Below are 16,392 nucleotides of genomic sequence, written 5' to 3'. Positions count from 1 at the left end.
AGCAGGTGTTTCGGTGAACGAAATAATCGTGTTTGCTTAAAGTAGAAAGTTCTTCTAGACTATTTTACGACACGATGTCGAAGTAATCGATCAACCTTTAACGCTCGATGATCGACGCAAATGAAATTACGTAGCGATTCGAAGCGTTTTTCGTCTACGAGAACATATTATTCTTCACGTATTTTTTTATTCATCGAGATGCTGAAATTTGTTAGAAAGTTTCGATCGTTTCGCTCGCGACCAAGTCCTCCGATTCCCTTGGTCGTCGAAATCGATCTACCGAGTAGCATCGTTCGGTCCTCGACAACTCGCATAACTTCGGTCACTAAATTTACACGGCGCCGCGCCACGTCGAATGACTCACGGACGTTAATGACGGCTACGAGGGGGGTCCAAGCCTGGAAATGCGCAATGTGTGTCAAAATTCTGTGTCATGGTTACGCACGGCTATCCGTATTTGATGAATCTCGCGGCGAAGTAGGCTGACAATGAGCCGCGCGGCTTACCTTCCTACACGAACGATCATCATCTTTCGATACGAACCGACAGGTACACCCAGCTTCGCGGACGAACCGTGCCGCCTAAGATTTATGCCGACGCCATTACGGCAGCTTATCCGCTCCAATCGTACAAATATTCGCCCCGGCGATGAAAAAGGGGCGAATAGTTCGAAAAGTATTTTAACAAGTCCCGTCCTTGTCCCTAATTAAGTTGATTCATGCGCACGCGCGGAGACGAGCATGGGAACGCTCGCCATTTAAATATTACCGTAAACGTATAAACGGTGAAGACACCAGCCTGATCGTAAATCCTTCCCGCCGTGATTGCCATACCGGCGCATCTTCGATCGTTTTACAAATTTCCACAAAGTTATCGCGCGATTTTGTGCTCTCGGCCTCGTCTTTTCACCTTGTCGCGAAATGATCCCAGCCTTCCACCTTCTCGAGTAAAATAACGATAATAAAATCGATTCGACCTTATCCGTTGCGCGAATACCGCGGACCAAGCGCGGGAAATTATTCTAATCGACGAGTCTCGCATTTTTAAATATTCGAAAAAATCACTTTTCCCAAACGGTGAATTCAACGAGCTATTTAAAAGTTCTCTTGCTCGTTTTGTGCATTCCACGTACTGTCTCGAGGTTGTTTTGAAGTAACCGATTTTGGACCGGTACCGTTCGTCGACTCGTCGATTCAAATTTTATTACGGTCCAACGAAACGAGACAGCAATTGTCAATAAATAAGTGCAATCGACGTATGGATAAGACGAGACCGAACTCACAGTCTGTCTTCTTCTTTGCCACGAATTCCACACGAACGTTTGTTTGTTTTCTTTCTTTCTTTACAAATTCGTCTCGTTGGACCGAGTACAGTTTCGAGCTCTCGTCGGGAATATTTTTTAGGTTATGCAATGTACGCGACGCTGCTGAACTACAATGGCTTCCTTTTTTTATACAGTTTTATCTCACGTCACAGTTCTACCGCTTTTAGAACACGTGGAGTATTTTTTTTAACGTTTTTGCGATGTCACGGCCATGCACGGGTTCGTGTTATATTTTCGCTTTTGTGGTTTCAATCTTTTTTATTCTTGCAACGATTGGTTAATCGTTATCGTATCGTTGCATACGAATCTATCACTTGTGGGTGATTTTTGGAATATCCAAGATTTTATGACTCAAAATAAGACGAATATGTCGTTTCCGCGAAAAATGCATTTGAAAATCAATTCAGTACGTGTCCATTTAACCAATGACTCGAGTTATAGATTTTACCAGATACAGTTGCTACCGATACTTATCTATTAATGAAATCTTTACAGTTTTCATTAGATGCGTGCGTATTCGACCGATTTCCAGGTGCATTTCTTTCGAAAACTATATCTTCAACCCAATTTCATTATTATAGATTTTCGTCCTATTTTGAAACATCAAATCTCCCTTACCTTGTTTGTACCATGAATTATGGACCACTCGGTACATTAAATATAATCGAACCAAATGGAAAAATTATTTTCACACAATCTGTGGGATGGTGTCAGAGTACGTATATAAACACGAGAATTAAATATATATATATATATATATATATTTTAAAAAATTTTTGTTTTAAATTCCATTTAATTGTTTCAACTTTCGGACTTCGGGTCACAGACCGCATTCTGGGGACTTACGGGCCGCGCGTTTGACACCATTACTGCAAACTATAGTCTCTTGATCAAATTAGGAAAAAATGAGAAGTTTTAACGCAATGTGCGCTGCCTGGTGCGATAAAATAATAACTTTGAACGCCGATAGACAAATTATACCAAATGTAGAGCCGAGCGACACGTTCGTCGAACACGGTACTAATACGTGGAAGTGTGTTCGATGACGATCGATGAATTTTGGGTCAACGTTGCCGAAAGGCACAGCCGGGGAACCACTGGCCAGAACACCGAGGTCACTTTCTTCGATCTTTTCACTTTCATATTTTCGTCTGGATTTTTTTTCCCTCGCAGACAAGCGCCAGCTGCCTTTCGTGTTCACCTCCTTCACTCGCTTCACCTCCAAAAGTAACTTCGACGAAACGCTACAATTTCTACATTTAATTATCGTCGATCCTGTTCCTCGCGTATCGTGAACGTCAATTGAGATAACGCGTATCCGAGACCTAAACGGATCCTCCTAGTCCTTTAACACACCGTGCGCAGAAACGGACGAAATTTGCACGTGGATACAAATTTCGAGCAACGAATAAAAGATAAACAACTTTCTGTCCGTTACTCGTCGAATAAAAATTAAAATTAAAATTTGAGAACGAAACGAATAAATAAAAATCTAACCAACTGTTTCATTACACGTTTCGTATAAATACGTTGCTTCTCTTCGTTATCCTTTATTCGAATAAAATTTTAACCATCTCTGTCAATGTGTACCGAGCTTACGAATAGAACACGGCGAATGGTTTTCGAAAATCGCGCCAAAATATGTTCGCGGTACTTGTAGCCAGTTCTGTGATAATCTGAATAAAGCCGATTTGCAAAATGGTACCGACGTGTTTTCAGAAATAATTTTATACGAATTCATCGTGTATAAATTATTTTCAATTGTTCAGTTTCACTGCTCCTGCAGTTGCGAACATATAACGATACGATATTTAAATCAAATTCTTTTTTTTTTCTTTCGGGGAAAAATATTGGTTTTTTAACCCAATTCTTCGACGGTGGTTATCGTCGAATATTAAGCAAGAAAAAATATACGAATTTAAAGATATTGTACTCGCTGTTTTTTAACACAGCTTTAAGAGAAAAATTTCACGGTATACTCCGAAGTATCTTAAAAGTTAAATTAAATATTATATAATCCCTTAGTAAAGGGAGTAATTAAACGAGATGTTGATATAATATTTCAATAAGTTAAAATTTGTTTGTTTTATCGTTCGGCACATAATTCCATCAGAATAATATTTATTTTAATTAACGAACAAGAGCCGTTGCCCGATCATACTAAACTATCATGAAATTAGATATATTGTCACAAAATTATATTAATACTAGTACCGAACTACGTGTAGACTGAATAGCTTATTCGGGCTACTGTGGCAAGGGAGTAGACAATGATAACAATCTAGACAATGGTTCGCAAGATGAACCATATCTTGCTCGCAATTAATGAAGCTTACCTTTATGTATTTCTTTTATTATTTCAAAATGAAGGATATAAAATTTTATACTATCGCGAAATTATTCGAGTTACAATCGCATACACGTAAACAAAAGTTACACGGTGGAAAGTCCACGACGGTGAATTCGCTCGAAATTGGGCAGGAAGTGAATATTGATCGCGAAACTTTCTTAACTCGAAACACTGTATTATGTTACGTTAACAATGTGCATACATCTAATCTTGCACCGTGAAAAATGCCTTTTGTACAAATAATACTTTCTAACTCGCCATTTGAAATAAGGTTCCGACATTTCTCCAATATTGCAGGAAGAGATCAATACTGGAAACTGATAGCTATCATCCTATTACAAATATCAATGCTGTACGGATCACTGTTCATCGGCCATTGAACAACAATCTTTTTATTCTTATTATTCTTTACTTTCTTCCTCATTCATTTTGCAAGTATATACTTTATAATATTATAAGCATTTATATCTATTTAATTAGGATACATTCATTATTACTGTACTCGTATATCTAATTATTTATTTGACAGAAAAGAAGCTAAAAAATTGATTTCTAACGCTACATGTTTCCTTACACTTTCTATTTGGACTCATTATCCAGACGTATGTTTTAAATAGTTACTTCGAAACATTTCATACAGAAATATATTCCATTTTTTAACTTTGTCGTATTAATGTAAAATGACGTTTAATTATTCTTTGTATATTTGTAACTTAATTCTTCTTGCCTGCTCGATGTTAATCGTATAATTTTTCCAAGGACGATCAGACCGATTATGAAATTAAATGTTTCTTCAATATTTATTTCACATATCATTTGTACTTTTTCGAAAGAATATTTTCAATATGCAGTTTTAATCTTCTACCATCCCCGAGTCATATTCTTTCGGTAGAAGCAATAAAAGTTTCGATGAAAGTACACGAAAAAGCTTTATTTCTAAGATCGAAGTGAAGCACTTCATTTTAACCAGCTGAATTCCATTAACAGAATCAAATATACATTTACTTCTGGTATCGACGAATAAAATAATAATACAAATAATCAGCACAAGTATATTATACTCGTATAACGATAATAACTCAAAAACTTCGATCCTAATTTCGAGTCTTCGTTGATAAATAAATGTAGATTATATCTTTTAATAACAATTTTATGTTTGATTTTTCAGTCTTCCTATTGACATTCCGATTATGACCTAATATCAGGGGTCGAAACGTTTATACATTATTGTTATTATTATATACACGAATATACTAATCTTGTAATCATTATTTCTGTTATTATTGCATGTAATTGATTCAAGTGTGGCAACACGTCATTGATTCAATTTTGCGAACGCGGCTTACGCAAAATGTTGTATTTTCTAAATTAAAATGTTCGCGCGCAAATAATGTTCAAGAAAAGTTTTTCGTCGCACGCTTTTCCTCTCTAAACGGGATTGGCCGAATCGTTCGCAAGTAGACTCGCTTATTATTCGCGCGAACAGTGGCGCAATCGATGTTCACAGAGGGACTCTCTATTTCGTCGGGTTGGCGCGCCTTATAGCATGCTAATCTGCCGTTTCTAATCCTCGCGAGCATGCCAACGCTCGTCGAAATGGATCTGAGTTCGCGCGTTTAGCTCGTTCCGATTTTCACTTTCCATTCTCGATACGGGAAGCGCGTACCGGTCGAAGAACGACAAAGGACCGGTTACGCGTAGAATCTTCCCGCGAATGATTTCCTCGTGACTGTGACGGTGTCAGCTCCTGCGCTCCTAGCGCCAATCACAGTGTACTGCTCCTCGAATTGTCGCGAACCGGGGACCGAGTCGCGACGATGTAACCCTTAAGGTACTCGCGCACGATTCTTACGAGTGGAAATAATTTTCTATCGATTAAAATTTTCATGCAATCATTTTCCATTGATACAAATTTTTAGACGAAGACTATTTAAGTACTGTACGCAGTACAGTACAACGTATAACGTATAACGTATAACGTATAACGTATAACGTATAACGTATAACGTATAACGTATAACGTATAACGTATAACGTATAACGTATAACGTATAACGTATAACGTATAACGTATAACGTATATATAGTACTCTCCATAGTGTCGTGTCTTTGATGATATTTTAAAAACTATCGAGGCTATGGATAAAAAATACCAAAAACAATAAATTATATTTTTATAATAAAAATTCAATGTATTTTGAACACGTGTATTAAGAAAATCCCGAATTTACAGGGTGTAGAATTTAAAATGATCGCATCGGATAACTTTTAAACCATGTGTTGCATAGAAAATCTATTTTATAGAAAATTGTTACGGTTTCTAGGGAGACACACGTTGCTCTAATTGTTTTTTACTATCTCATTTTATTTGGTAAAATTTCAAGGTCGTTACCAATTCTTTAAACGCAATGTTCAATTTTTGGACCAAAAGACCACATTTTCGGATAAAAATGTATTACGCTTTATCGAACTTAAACCTAATAATGATCGACCGAATAGGTTTTTAATGACAAAACACTGAATCTCGGAACTTGAAAGCAAATAAAATTATTATTTACCGTCAGAATACGCTGCTGGCAACATTTTCAGAAAGGGTGCTCCTCGAGAACCCCAAACAGCGTGTCTTACGTTGTTACAAACACCGGAAGGCGTTCTATACTTGCTCGGTGGGCACGGTCTATCCGGTTTGACTCTGCAAGGAGCATCTGTAGATTCTGGTCTCTCTTGAAACCTAAAAGAAAAAGGAAATTTGCGTGAAATAATTTCAAATACGATGAACTCTTCGAATAAAGTAACCAAACTGGTAAAAAGCTTTTCGTTACTCAAGGAAAACGATATAACATTTTGACTATATTATACGTCTTCAACTCGAGGTAAAAAGAAATAAAGACACAAGTGAAATTTCCTATTTGTTTTACATTTATCGTGATTTCGATAGAGTAAAGGAATTTTTGTTTCGAATTCTATTTTTTGCGGAGTAAAGGCTCTACAGGAAATAAAATATTTACGATCATTAGACTCGAAAATTACGAAACCCTTAATCTCGATAAAAAAAAAGAGAAAACAATGCACAATCTGTGATTATTTTAAAAAGTAATGCTAAACGATATAACTTTTCGAAAGATGCATCTTCTATGGTATCTACAACTTATAGAAAATATAAAACATTTAAAGAGATTTCGTGGACAATACAAAAATAGCATATGTTACTACGATGATAGTACTTGTAAAAATGCGTCGCATTTCAACTCGTAAATATCAAACGAACAACGAAAAACGAATATTACTTTATTATTAACACACATGTCAATTCATATCGTTTCAAAGCCTTCTTTAATTAAAACATTTATAAATTATATATATATATATGTGTCGAGTCAACGTTTCGTTGTGCAGACTTCGCGCAGATATCGAAACAAATTTATTCGAATAAAAATATATAACGATTTATTCGTGAAGTTTATTCCATTAAACGGTAAAATTTGTATTCATTCGTTATAAAATATTTCATTCCATAATTCAAATTCTAATTATTATTTACCGAGTTAGATACGAAGTTGTTTACCTGATATTCGTTGTTCAAAATTTTTGTCCGAATAATAATTCGTTCCATCTCTGGGTACATTCGGTATAATTTTGCTGATAAATTTCTCCGAGTGCACAGTCGTTCCAACTATTCGTCTTGTAGTAAACGTTAAGATCATCTCGAATCGAACGACTCGGAAAGAAATTAATGCGGAAAAACTGGTCATGACTTTTTCATAAGAACTTATGATACATCAGTAGCGAGGAAGTATAATTCACACGTGAGTTATGTGCGTCTTGTAAAATCTCTGACAATAAGAAGTTGTCTACAATGCACGTTCACGTCTGTAAATCAAATCGCGTTCGCACAGTAAAGGATTGCGTGTTGTGTACGTACAAATTGCTCTGCGGGAACAATATCCGAGGCTGTATCAGACACTGGAAGTAGTATCAATTAGAGGAACTGAAGTCCTTTGCGAAGGAGGAATAACGAATCTTTTTTGCATTTTTTTTCGTTTAAAAATAATAATAGGCCAGTGTTATCGAAGTTGATTCTAATAGGTCGTTAAATAAGTTTTGTCGTTCGATAAAACTTATCGAATAACCTAGTATTTATCTTCGAACGAAAAAGAGTCGATACGAAAATAACTATGGAAATGTTTTCTTTTCGAGTTGAGAACAACTTTTTCGCGATAGAGTGGTTTTAAAAATATTTCGTTAACGAAATTAATGAAATACAAAATTTGTATTGTGCTACGTTTCTTGAATCAAACTGTGCTAAATATAGTTGTGCGGTATACATAAAATGGCGGAAATATTTGCAATTTAGATTGCAATTAATGCGGAAGATTTGCAAAAAGTAATCGGAAAAAGATCAAAGAATGGCAGACGGTATTATTGTCAAGATTGTAGTATTGGATTAAGTATTTTATGCGTGGGAATCTATTATAACACAAGTACTTACCACAAATTACACAAGGAAACATTTACCGGTAAATAAATTAAAAGAAAGCAATCTTTCTTTTCCTCGTTAATATCGCATGATAAATAATGACGCATCATTGTGATATAATTTTCCTTTTTTTGATTTTAAGAGCGATTCGATCTAATATGTAAATTCTTCTTTCTCAAATGTAATCTTTAATATGAATATAAAACGTGTCTTTTTGAATTTTTGTAAGAAACACAAGCAACGAAGAAAAAACACTTTGAAAGTAGATCAATCGTTATTAAATTGTACGAAATTTGTCTTCACAATTTGTTTCTATTTTTGCAATAATCCAGTTACTAAAATCATCCTGTACACAAAAGAACGTACACTGGACAGTTAAGAAGAATATCTCTGGATAAAGTTCACATTCAACAATGAGAATTTTTGAAAAAGGCTATTTCACTATTGGTCAGAAATTTGTATCACATCGATTAATGTGTCGTTCTTGCATCGAAAACATTGCTCAAAGAAATTTTTTTACAGTTGCGTGCTCTACATTGCTCGTAAACATCTAAATTACTTTTGAGGTCGAACGACCCTATCACGGTAGCAAACGTGTTTCAATTTTTAATTGGACTATTGAATGGTTAACTCTGATAAAAATATAGCGCTGTAAATTTCCACATCTTTTATCATAGAACCATCATTTCGTACCAAGAAAGATCTATCGGTAATACAAACGAGTATGCACTTGAAAAATATCAATAGGCAAATACCGCATCTTATCGTAAAAGGATAAATAAAAAAGTAAGTAAACATAATGCATTTTGTTCGATTGCAACGTATTTGCGAGAATATTGTGTTCAGAAAGTTCCAAAATACGAAGCAAAAATCTACCTCGCTTGTATTTACGAAAGTTAATTTTGTACATTGCAATGTTTAACCAAACTGCTTTAAGATTAACCTTTCGATGGTCTGACTAAAAATTGAATCACGGTTGCCGTGTTGAGAACATTCGACCCGAAAAGTAATTCATGTAAATACAAGTGGTGGGCTGAAAACAACTATAAAGAATGCCTCTGAGCAATGTTCTCGACGTGAGAAATATTTCTCTTTTTGCCCATAAATTACGCCCATAAATTCGTGTCTCTTTCGATCTATCGTCTTTGTACCATTTTTCTATAATTGAATTTATTGTAGTATCCGCGAGTGGATATACCTCTGTTTCCTAAATCCTCTTATTGTATCGTCGAGTTAAAAGTACGACATACACTAACGCTCAAAAGTTTCCGAATTTTCAAACTACCTTGTGAACAATAGTGGTACAATAATCTTCATGGGATCATTTTAAAGATCGAACCCTCTACTTTCACGTTCTTACGTTGAATTCCTTTAAAAATTCTCTTACACCAAGGAGCGATTGAATAAGTTAAAATGGTTTTCTCAAGAGCAATTGAAAAATTTCAAAACGCGTCGATTGTTTAAAAAATTTGTTACGCGTCTAAGATTACCGTGAATTACAACGCGGTGGTGGTTGTAAAGGGGAGGGTTAGGTCCTTCGAAATAACGGTAATCACAAATGCGTAGAAAATTTTGTAAACAATCGAGAGCGGTTCGAAACTTTTCAATTCTTCTCGAGAGAACCATGTTCACTTTATCAATCGCTTCTCGATATAAAATTCTCTCGAGGGAATTCAACTTAGGGACGCGAAAGTCGAGGGTTCGATCTTTAAAACGACTTCACGGAGACCATCTAACGGCTATTTTTCGCGAGATTACGGCAATTCGAAACTTTTGATTCGTCTTTGAGAAAACCATCTTCGCTTTTTCGATCGTTTCTCGATATAAAAGTACTTTCTGGAGAATTTCACCGAGGAATGCAAAAACAAAGAGTACGACCTTTGAAACCACCCCACAAAGATCATCGTACGACCGTTTTTCACGAAATTGCAGTCGTTCGAAGATCGTTTAGAAACGATCGAGTCGAGTGTTTGGAAATATTTTTACAGTGGTGCGCATTCGTTTCATAAATTCGGGAAATTTTTAGCCAAGGACCTTGACGATACTATCGAACGAACGCACCGGCGTTGCAATTCTTAATTTACCATCTATCGGGTTAACCGCGTTAGAGTCGGTTTAGTCGCGAAAGACGTAGAAATTGTAGCGAGCGGTGGCAAGAAGTGACCCTGCCCGTCGCAATTAGAACGACCGTGGCGACTTTCTATCGCGGGCAAAAAAGGAAAAGAAAAAAGAAAACAAGACCCTGTCGTTCAAGAGCAACGAGGCAAGAAACGATGAGCCCGGCGGAATGCTTCGACGTCCAACAGGAAGGAAGGCCCCCGGCGATGCTCGAACGTTTCACGACGGCGATAGTAACAGTGACCAGTGGTCGTTCGAGACTGTCCGAGCGATCGTGGCATCAATTATGGCCGGTGGTGAGGTCTGGATGGCAGCACGCGTGAGCACGGCAACCTTCTCGAGGTTGAGGAAAGGGGATAGCACCGGTAATGGTCGAACGAGAAACCTTCCTCGTGGTTGAAATGCCGCCACGGAAGGACGCGCCGCCGCCGGCACCTTTTCTCGGCCATGAAAGTAAAAGTTCGCTGCGACCCGGCGAGAAAAAGAAAGAATATGGAACAGGAAGGACGTCGGGACTGCTGGCAGGCATTCGAATCTCGTGACGCCCGATCGGAAAACGTAGCGTTCCTCCCGACACGCTGCCTACAGAACTTACGCTTCTTCCCGTTAGGCGAGTGTCGATCGATTATTCGCGGAGATTTAACCCTCGTTCTGTCACGCCCTGGGTCTTTTTTGACCCGAAGGGACGTTTTTTCTTTCAATCGCTCAATTATGCATCCTTCTAAAGAAATTAAGATAAGTGCGATAAAATAATAGTATTTTTATTCGAAATGTTTGCGCAAAATGGGTTAACAATGGGTCAGTAATCTCGAGGCGTCCGATGAGAAAACATAACGTTTTCTCCGACACGCTGCCTACAGGACTTGCGCTTCTTCCCGTTAGGCGAGTGTCGATCGATTATTCGCGGAGATTTAACCCTCGTTCTGTCACGCCCTGGGTCTTTTTTGACCCGAAGGGACGTTTTTTCTTTCAATCGCTCAATTATACATCCTTCTAAAGAAATTAAGATAAGTGCGATAAAATAATAGTATTTTTATTCGAAATGTTTGCGCAAGATGGGTTAGCGATGGGTCAGTAATCTCGAGGCGTCCAATGAGAAAACATAACGTCTCCTCCGACACGCTGCCTACAGGACTTGTGCTTCTTCCCGTTAGGCGAGTGTCGATCGATTATTCGCGGAGATTTAACCCTTGTTCTGTCACGCCCTGGGTCTTTTTTGACCCGAAGGGACGTTTTTTCTTTCAATCGCTCAATTATACATCCTTCTAAAGAAATTAAGATAAGTGCGATAAAATAATAGTATTTTTATTCGAAATGTTTGCGCAAGATGGGTTAACAATGGGTCAGTAATCTCGAGGCGTCCGATGAGAAAACATAACGTCTCCTCCGACACGCTGCCTACAGGACTTGTGCTTCTTCCCGTTAGGCGAGTGTCGATCGATTATTCGCGGAGATTTAACCCTCGTTCTGTCACGCCCTGGGTCTTTTTTGACCCGAAGGGACGTTTTTTCTTTCAATCGCTCAATTATACATCCTTCTAAAGAAATTAAGATAAGTGCGATAAAATAATAGTATTTTTATTCGAAATGTTTGCGCAAGATGGGTTAGCGATGGGTCAGTAATCTCGAGGCGTCCAATGAGAAAACATAACGTTTCCTCCGACACGCTGTCTACAGGGCTTGCGCTTCTTCCCGTTAGGCGAGTGTCGATCGATTATTCGCGGAGATTTAACCCTCGTTCTGTCACGCCCTGGGTCTTTTTTGACCCGAAGAGATTTTTTTAATCGCTTCGTTATACCATTGGTACAACTTTCTTTAGAAATTAAGAAAGGTACAATAAAAGAATAGAATTTTTATTCTAAATAGATAAATAGGTATTTGCGAATGAACACGGTACATAATATTGAGCGATTAATTGTTTGTTTTGCTACAGAAAGATTACATTATTTACATTTTTTGGTAATTGTCCACAAAGATTACGTTCGAATGAATACCAACACACAGAATACTAGATTATTCGATAAATTTTGTCGTTTTTTCCATTGTAAAAATATACTACGACACTTCAACGTTTGAACAACTGTAAATATACGAACGAGTCGACGGATCTACATGAAACTTTACAAATGTTCATCGAACAATGGTACCATCTTTAGAAAAATTAAACGACAAGTATAATAGCTCCGTTTCTTATCGAACGACAAAATTTATCGAGCAACCTATTAAAGTGCATAGCTATTCCTACATCGAGGACACAGATTTTTAATTTTTATTCAATAATACCGAAGAGAACTAAAGTTCCAGTCATGAACGTGTTATGAAAAAATATGCGTTGTATTCGAATATTTTCGAGCTCGCAAAAATTAAAATACGTCTCATTTCTCAAGAACAGATATTTTTTAAATCCCCGATACACGTGTCTCGTTAGTGCAGGTTCAAATCCGTGGTCTCCAATCGTGATTTATAACAGGCAACCTGTTCGGAGTTACTATATTTCGTAACAGATAGTCCGTGTTTTGCGATAATTGCGATTCACTTTCCGTGCCGAGGAATCACCTCCCGATTCGGTGAAAAGTATCGCAAACACTGACGTAATTACAGTTACAAACTCAAACACGAATTTGTGTTACGAAGATCCATTGCCTTCGTCGGTATTGTCGGCTCGATGCACGTTTGATCTGTCAGTTTAATTGACGACCACTTTTTTACACTTTCTCTGCAGGTAGTTCACCTTCTTAGAAAATATCTACATTGCTCGAAACAATTTGGAAATATTACTTTTTCCAAACGAGTGTCACCATAGATATTTTCCTCGTCATTGGTTATTTGTAATGAGAAATACAGTACAGCTACGTGTACGGTTACGTTATTTTAATAAAAATTACGACATATTCTTTCGAGTTGAAAATTTGATTATCGAGAAACTAAAGTCCTACCACTGACGTATATAAAGAAACATTTTTATGCGTAGTTGTCATTTACATTACTGTTTTGTTGTATGGGTTTCTACCAAGGAAGAATACAAAACGTATTTTCTAAAACATTGCATAAATGGCTTTAGTGAGAAGTGAAACAGAATGTTCAGTTTCACAATACGTAGTAATACAAGTGAACCACTGTTTTATTGAGAAGTTACGTTAAGCTGAAACCGATTTCATTATAAATTCGATGAAGGAAACGACCTTCGATATTTCTGGTATAGAATATTCATTAAAACTAACGTGGAATAAGTAATTGCATTGAACCTCGTGAAATTTCTCTACTGTCTTGAATAAAATACAATCGTTTACGGAAAAATGTACGTTACGATTAATTACATCTGTAATTGAGTACCATTTTCGTTCCGATATAAACTTATTTGGGTTACCGACTGTTTGCAAATATTGTTAAAATATGTAAAGTTTCTCGATGAATGTACTTTTTTTTCTCGGACGATCAAATGGAGAAATTAACGAGTAGCGATTTTTGCTCTTTTTTTTAACAGAACAGAAACATCGTTACCAACTACTTTATTTTCTCTACCATTTGTACATGCGATAATATTATACCTTAATTTATTTTAATAACTTCTACTTACGTTTATCACGTTTCAGAAATATTTTTCAAGAATATACAATGTAATTACTTTTGTCAAGATTTTAAATAAGCTATTTCCGCACTGTTAAAAAATCCAAACAATCTTTCGTAATATTCTATGAACGAATTCAGTCTGTTTAGGGTAAAAGCAATGCGTGCCCAACATTTCTAATACAGTACCATGATAGTTTCTATTTGAAGTGTAAAAATTGTAAATATGCACTTAATATATGGTTTCGTTGATTGCAACGCTGTTTTAACAAGACAGGACGGACCTGTGGACCCTTATCTTAATAAATGTTTGCCAAAAATAGAAAAACGTTCGAAAGAATATACGAACGGTCAATAGTTTGTTTCGGAAAACGTATTTCTATCTCTCGTAGACCTAGAACTGCTGTAGACTTAGAAGAGGATCTGTCAACGTTTAACACCTTGGTCTACAATATCTTGCCAGATTCGCGGTAAGTAAATCGGGCCAAACATAAGAACCATAAGTCTTGTCCAAATTCGTACGTTCAAATATATTTTCTTAGAAATATTAGAAAAAAACCCTTATATAATGTCTTCAAAAAGAATATACCCTTATACAATGTCTTCGAAAAGAATATACCCTTATATAATATCTTCAAAATGAATAGATCCTTATATAATGTCTTCAAAAAGAATAGATCCTTATATAATGTCTTCAAAAAGAATAAACCCTTATATAATGTCTTCAAAAAGAATAGACCCTTATGTAATGTCTTCAAAAAGAATAGACCCTTGTGTAATGTCTTCAAAAAGAAAATTTAGCATACACAAGGACAATGAGGGTTATGCTCAACCTTGCTGTTGATTATGACGTGCCTTATAGAAATTGAAATCGTAGGACAAGGGATTAAAGCGATACAGATAGCACTCGAATGATTTCAAGAATTGAGAGAAGACTCGTAATCTTGACTGAGGATCGAGGACTTTACGCTAGTTTTGTTTGTTCAGAGTTATTGAAATACAACAATTTCGGTAACTCGGAAACAAGGTCAAATGAATCATACATATACTGGATGATTTACAAATGCATGTCCATATTTTGGGAAGTGAAACTACACGCTAAAATAGGTAAAAGAACATCGTATAAGCATATGTTCTACGTACTTTACTTTTACATCCTGTAATAATAGTTTCTGAAAATCGTTCAAGAACATTAGGTAAGAATAAGATGTACTAAGACGTGTAGTAACGTGTGTCGAGTCACGAGGTGGATACTTGGAATATTTTTTTAATTCTTCGTAACTCGAAAAGTAAGGAATATAGGACATGTGTTCGTGAGACGTTTTTTTATTTATATTAGCGTAGAGATTCACACCCCCCTGCCCACTTCTAAGGTATATACAAGAATTTACGAATCACTTTCTATATGAATTTTTGTCACTATTTTCACGCGTCGAATTTATCACCGATGTTATGCTCACGTGTTTCGATACACCCTATACAATATTTGAATTTTTCGCGGGCAAAACAAATCAACCAGTTTTCGATCGCTTAAAAGTGCACGGGGTGTATTCGATGGAGAAATTTTTATTTTGCTTTCGATAAATAATTTACAAAAACGAGTTAATAATTTAAAAGCATCGTTCGTGCATGCCAGAGAAATATTTTATATCGTGCAAGGAAACTCACCTGGCTCTTGTCTGGTACGTAAACCTTTCAGCTTCGATCCCCGCGCGTGCTCTTGCCTGCAAATCATGATCTATTCCGTATAGATAATCTGAAAATGAAAAATTAATCGATCGTAAAGGAACCGCAATGAAAAATATTCCAACTTCGAACGTATCCCACTACGATTTGTAATCGCGTGAAACGGGACTAAAAAAGAAACTTTTAAGAAGAATGTTATTAATCTGGAAAATAATATACACGATTCTACGTATCCCCAAAATGTATCAAGCGTATATTACGGGACGCTGAATGAATAAAGGGTGATTACGCTAATGAGCTCCTTAACACTAACGAGAAAATTCTCTCTGATTGTGAGTCGATTTTATGACGTAACCGTGCTAACACCAGAACCAACAACAACCGTGCCGATTTTTGTGGCGGCGTGAGAGGAATCTCACTATTGTTTTCACGAGATCTGCTTAAATTTGTAACATCGACAGTCACGTGCTGTCTATTGCGCAACATTTACATGGCCGTTAAGAAGACAGCCTTCGAAATTTTGGCAACGGTGTTCCATATTTGGGTAGAAATTTTTCAACAACAAAAGAACAAACAAAACAAAACAACCGGAACTCCTTGGTCTTGAAGGACGTCGGTCCAGTAGTGTAAATATCCCCGATTTTTACACCAGATCGTACAAATGAATGTCGATTACTTTGAAATAGCGCTCACATATGTAAAATTTATTTTTGAAACAGGCACTGTAACAATTTACGAATATTTTCTACTTATTTAAAATTTCTTGCGAGAACATACTTGAGAATACTTTGATTTTTGAGTATTCTGAAAAAGATTACATGTGATCGTAAAATTGAAGATTTAAATGTAAAGCGATACATTGAATTCCTTG

General features: G+C 36.5%; 1 protein-coding gene across 1 annotated transcript in view; it reads right to left on the bottom strand.

Moving 5' to 3' along the window:
• Positions 1-16,392, bottom strand: part of LOC143148182 (uncharacterized) — a 63,686-nt gene that overhangs the window by 9,318 nt on the left and 37,976 nt on the right. Inside the window, exons 3-4 of the mRNA XM_076314215.1 lie at positions 15,504-15,591; positions 6,233-6,405 (exon numbers count right to left, since the gene is read on the bottom strand). Of these exons, the coding sequence (XP_076170330.1) occupies positions 6,233-6,405; positions 15,504-15,591 (261 nt within the window). The remainder of the gene's footprint in view (positions 1-6,232; positions 6,406-15,503; positions 15,592-16,392) is intronic.

Source organism: Ptiloglossa arizonensis, chromosome 6, assembly GCF_051014685.1.
Source record: "Ptiloglossa arizonensis isolate GNS036 chromosome 6, iyPtiAriz1_principal, whole genome shotgun sequence".
Lineage (NCBI taxonomy): Eukaryota > Metazoa > Arthropoda > Insecta > Hymenoptera > Colletidae > Ptiloglossa > Ptiloglossa arizonensis.
The sequence above is the reverse complement of the archived record's forward strand: the minus strand, read 5'-3'. Positions and strand labels throughout refer to the sequence as shown.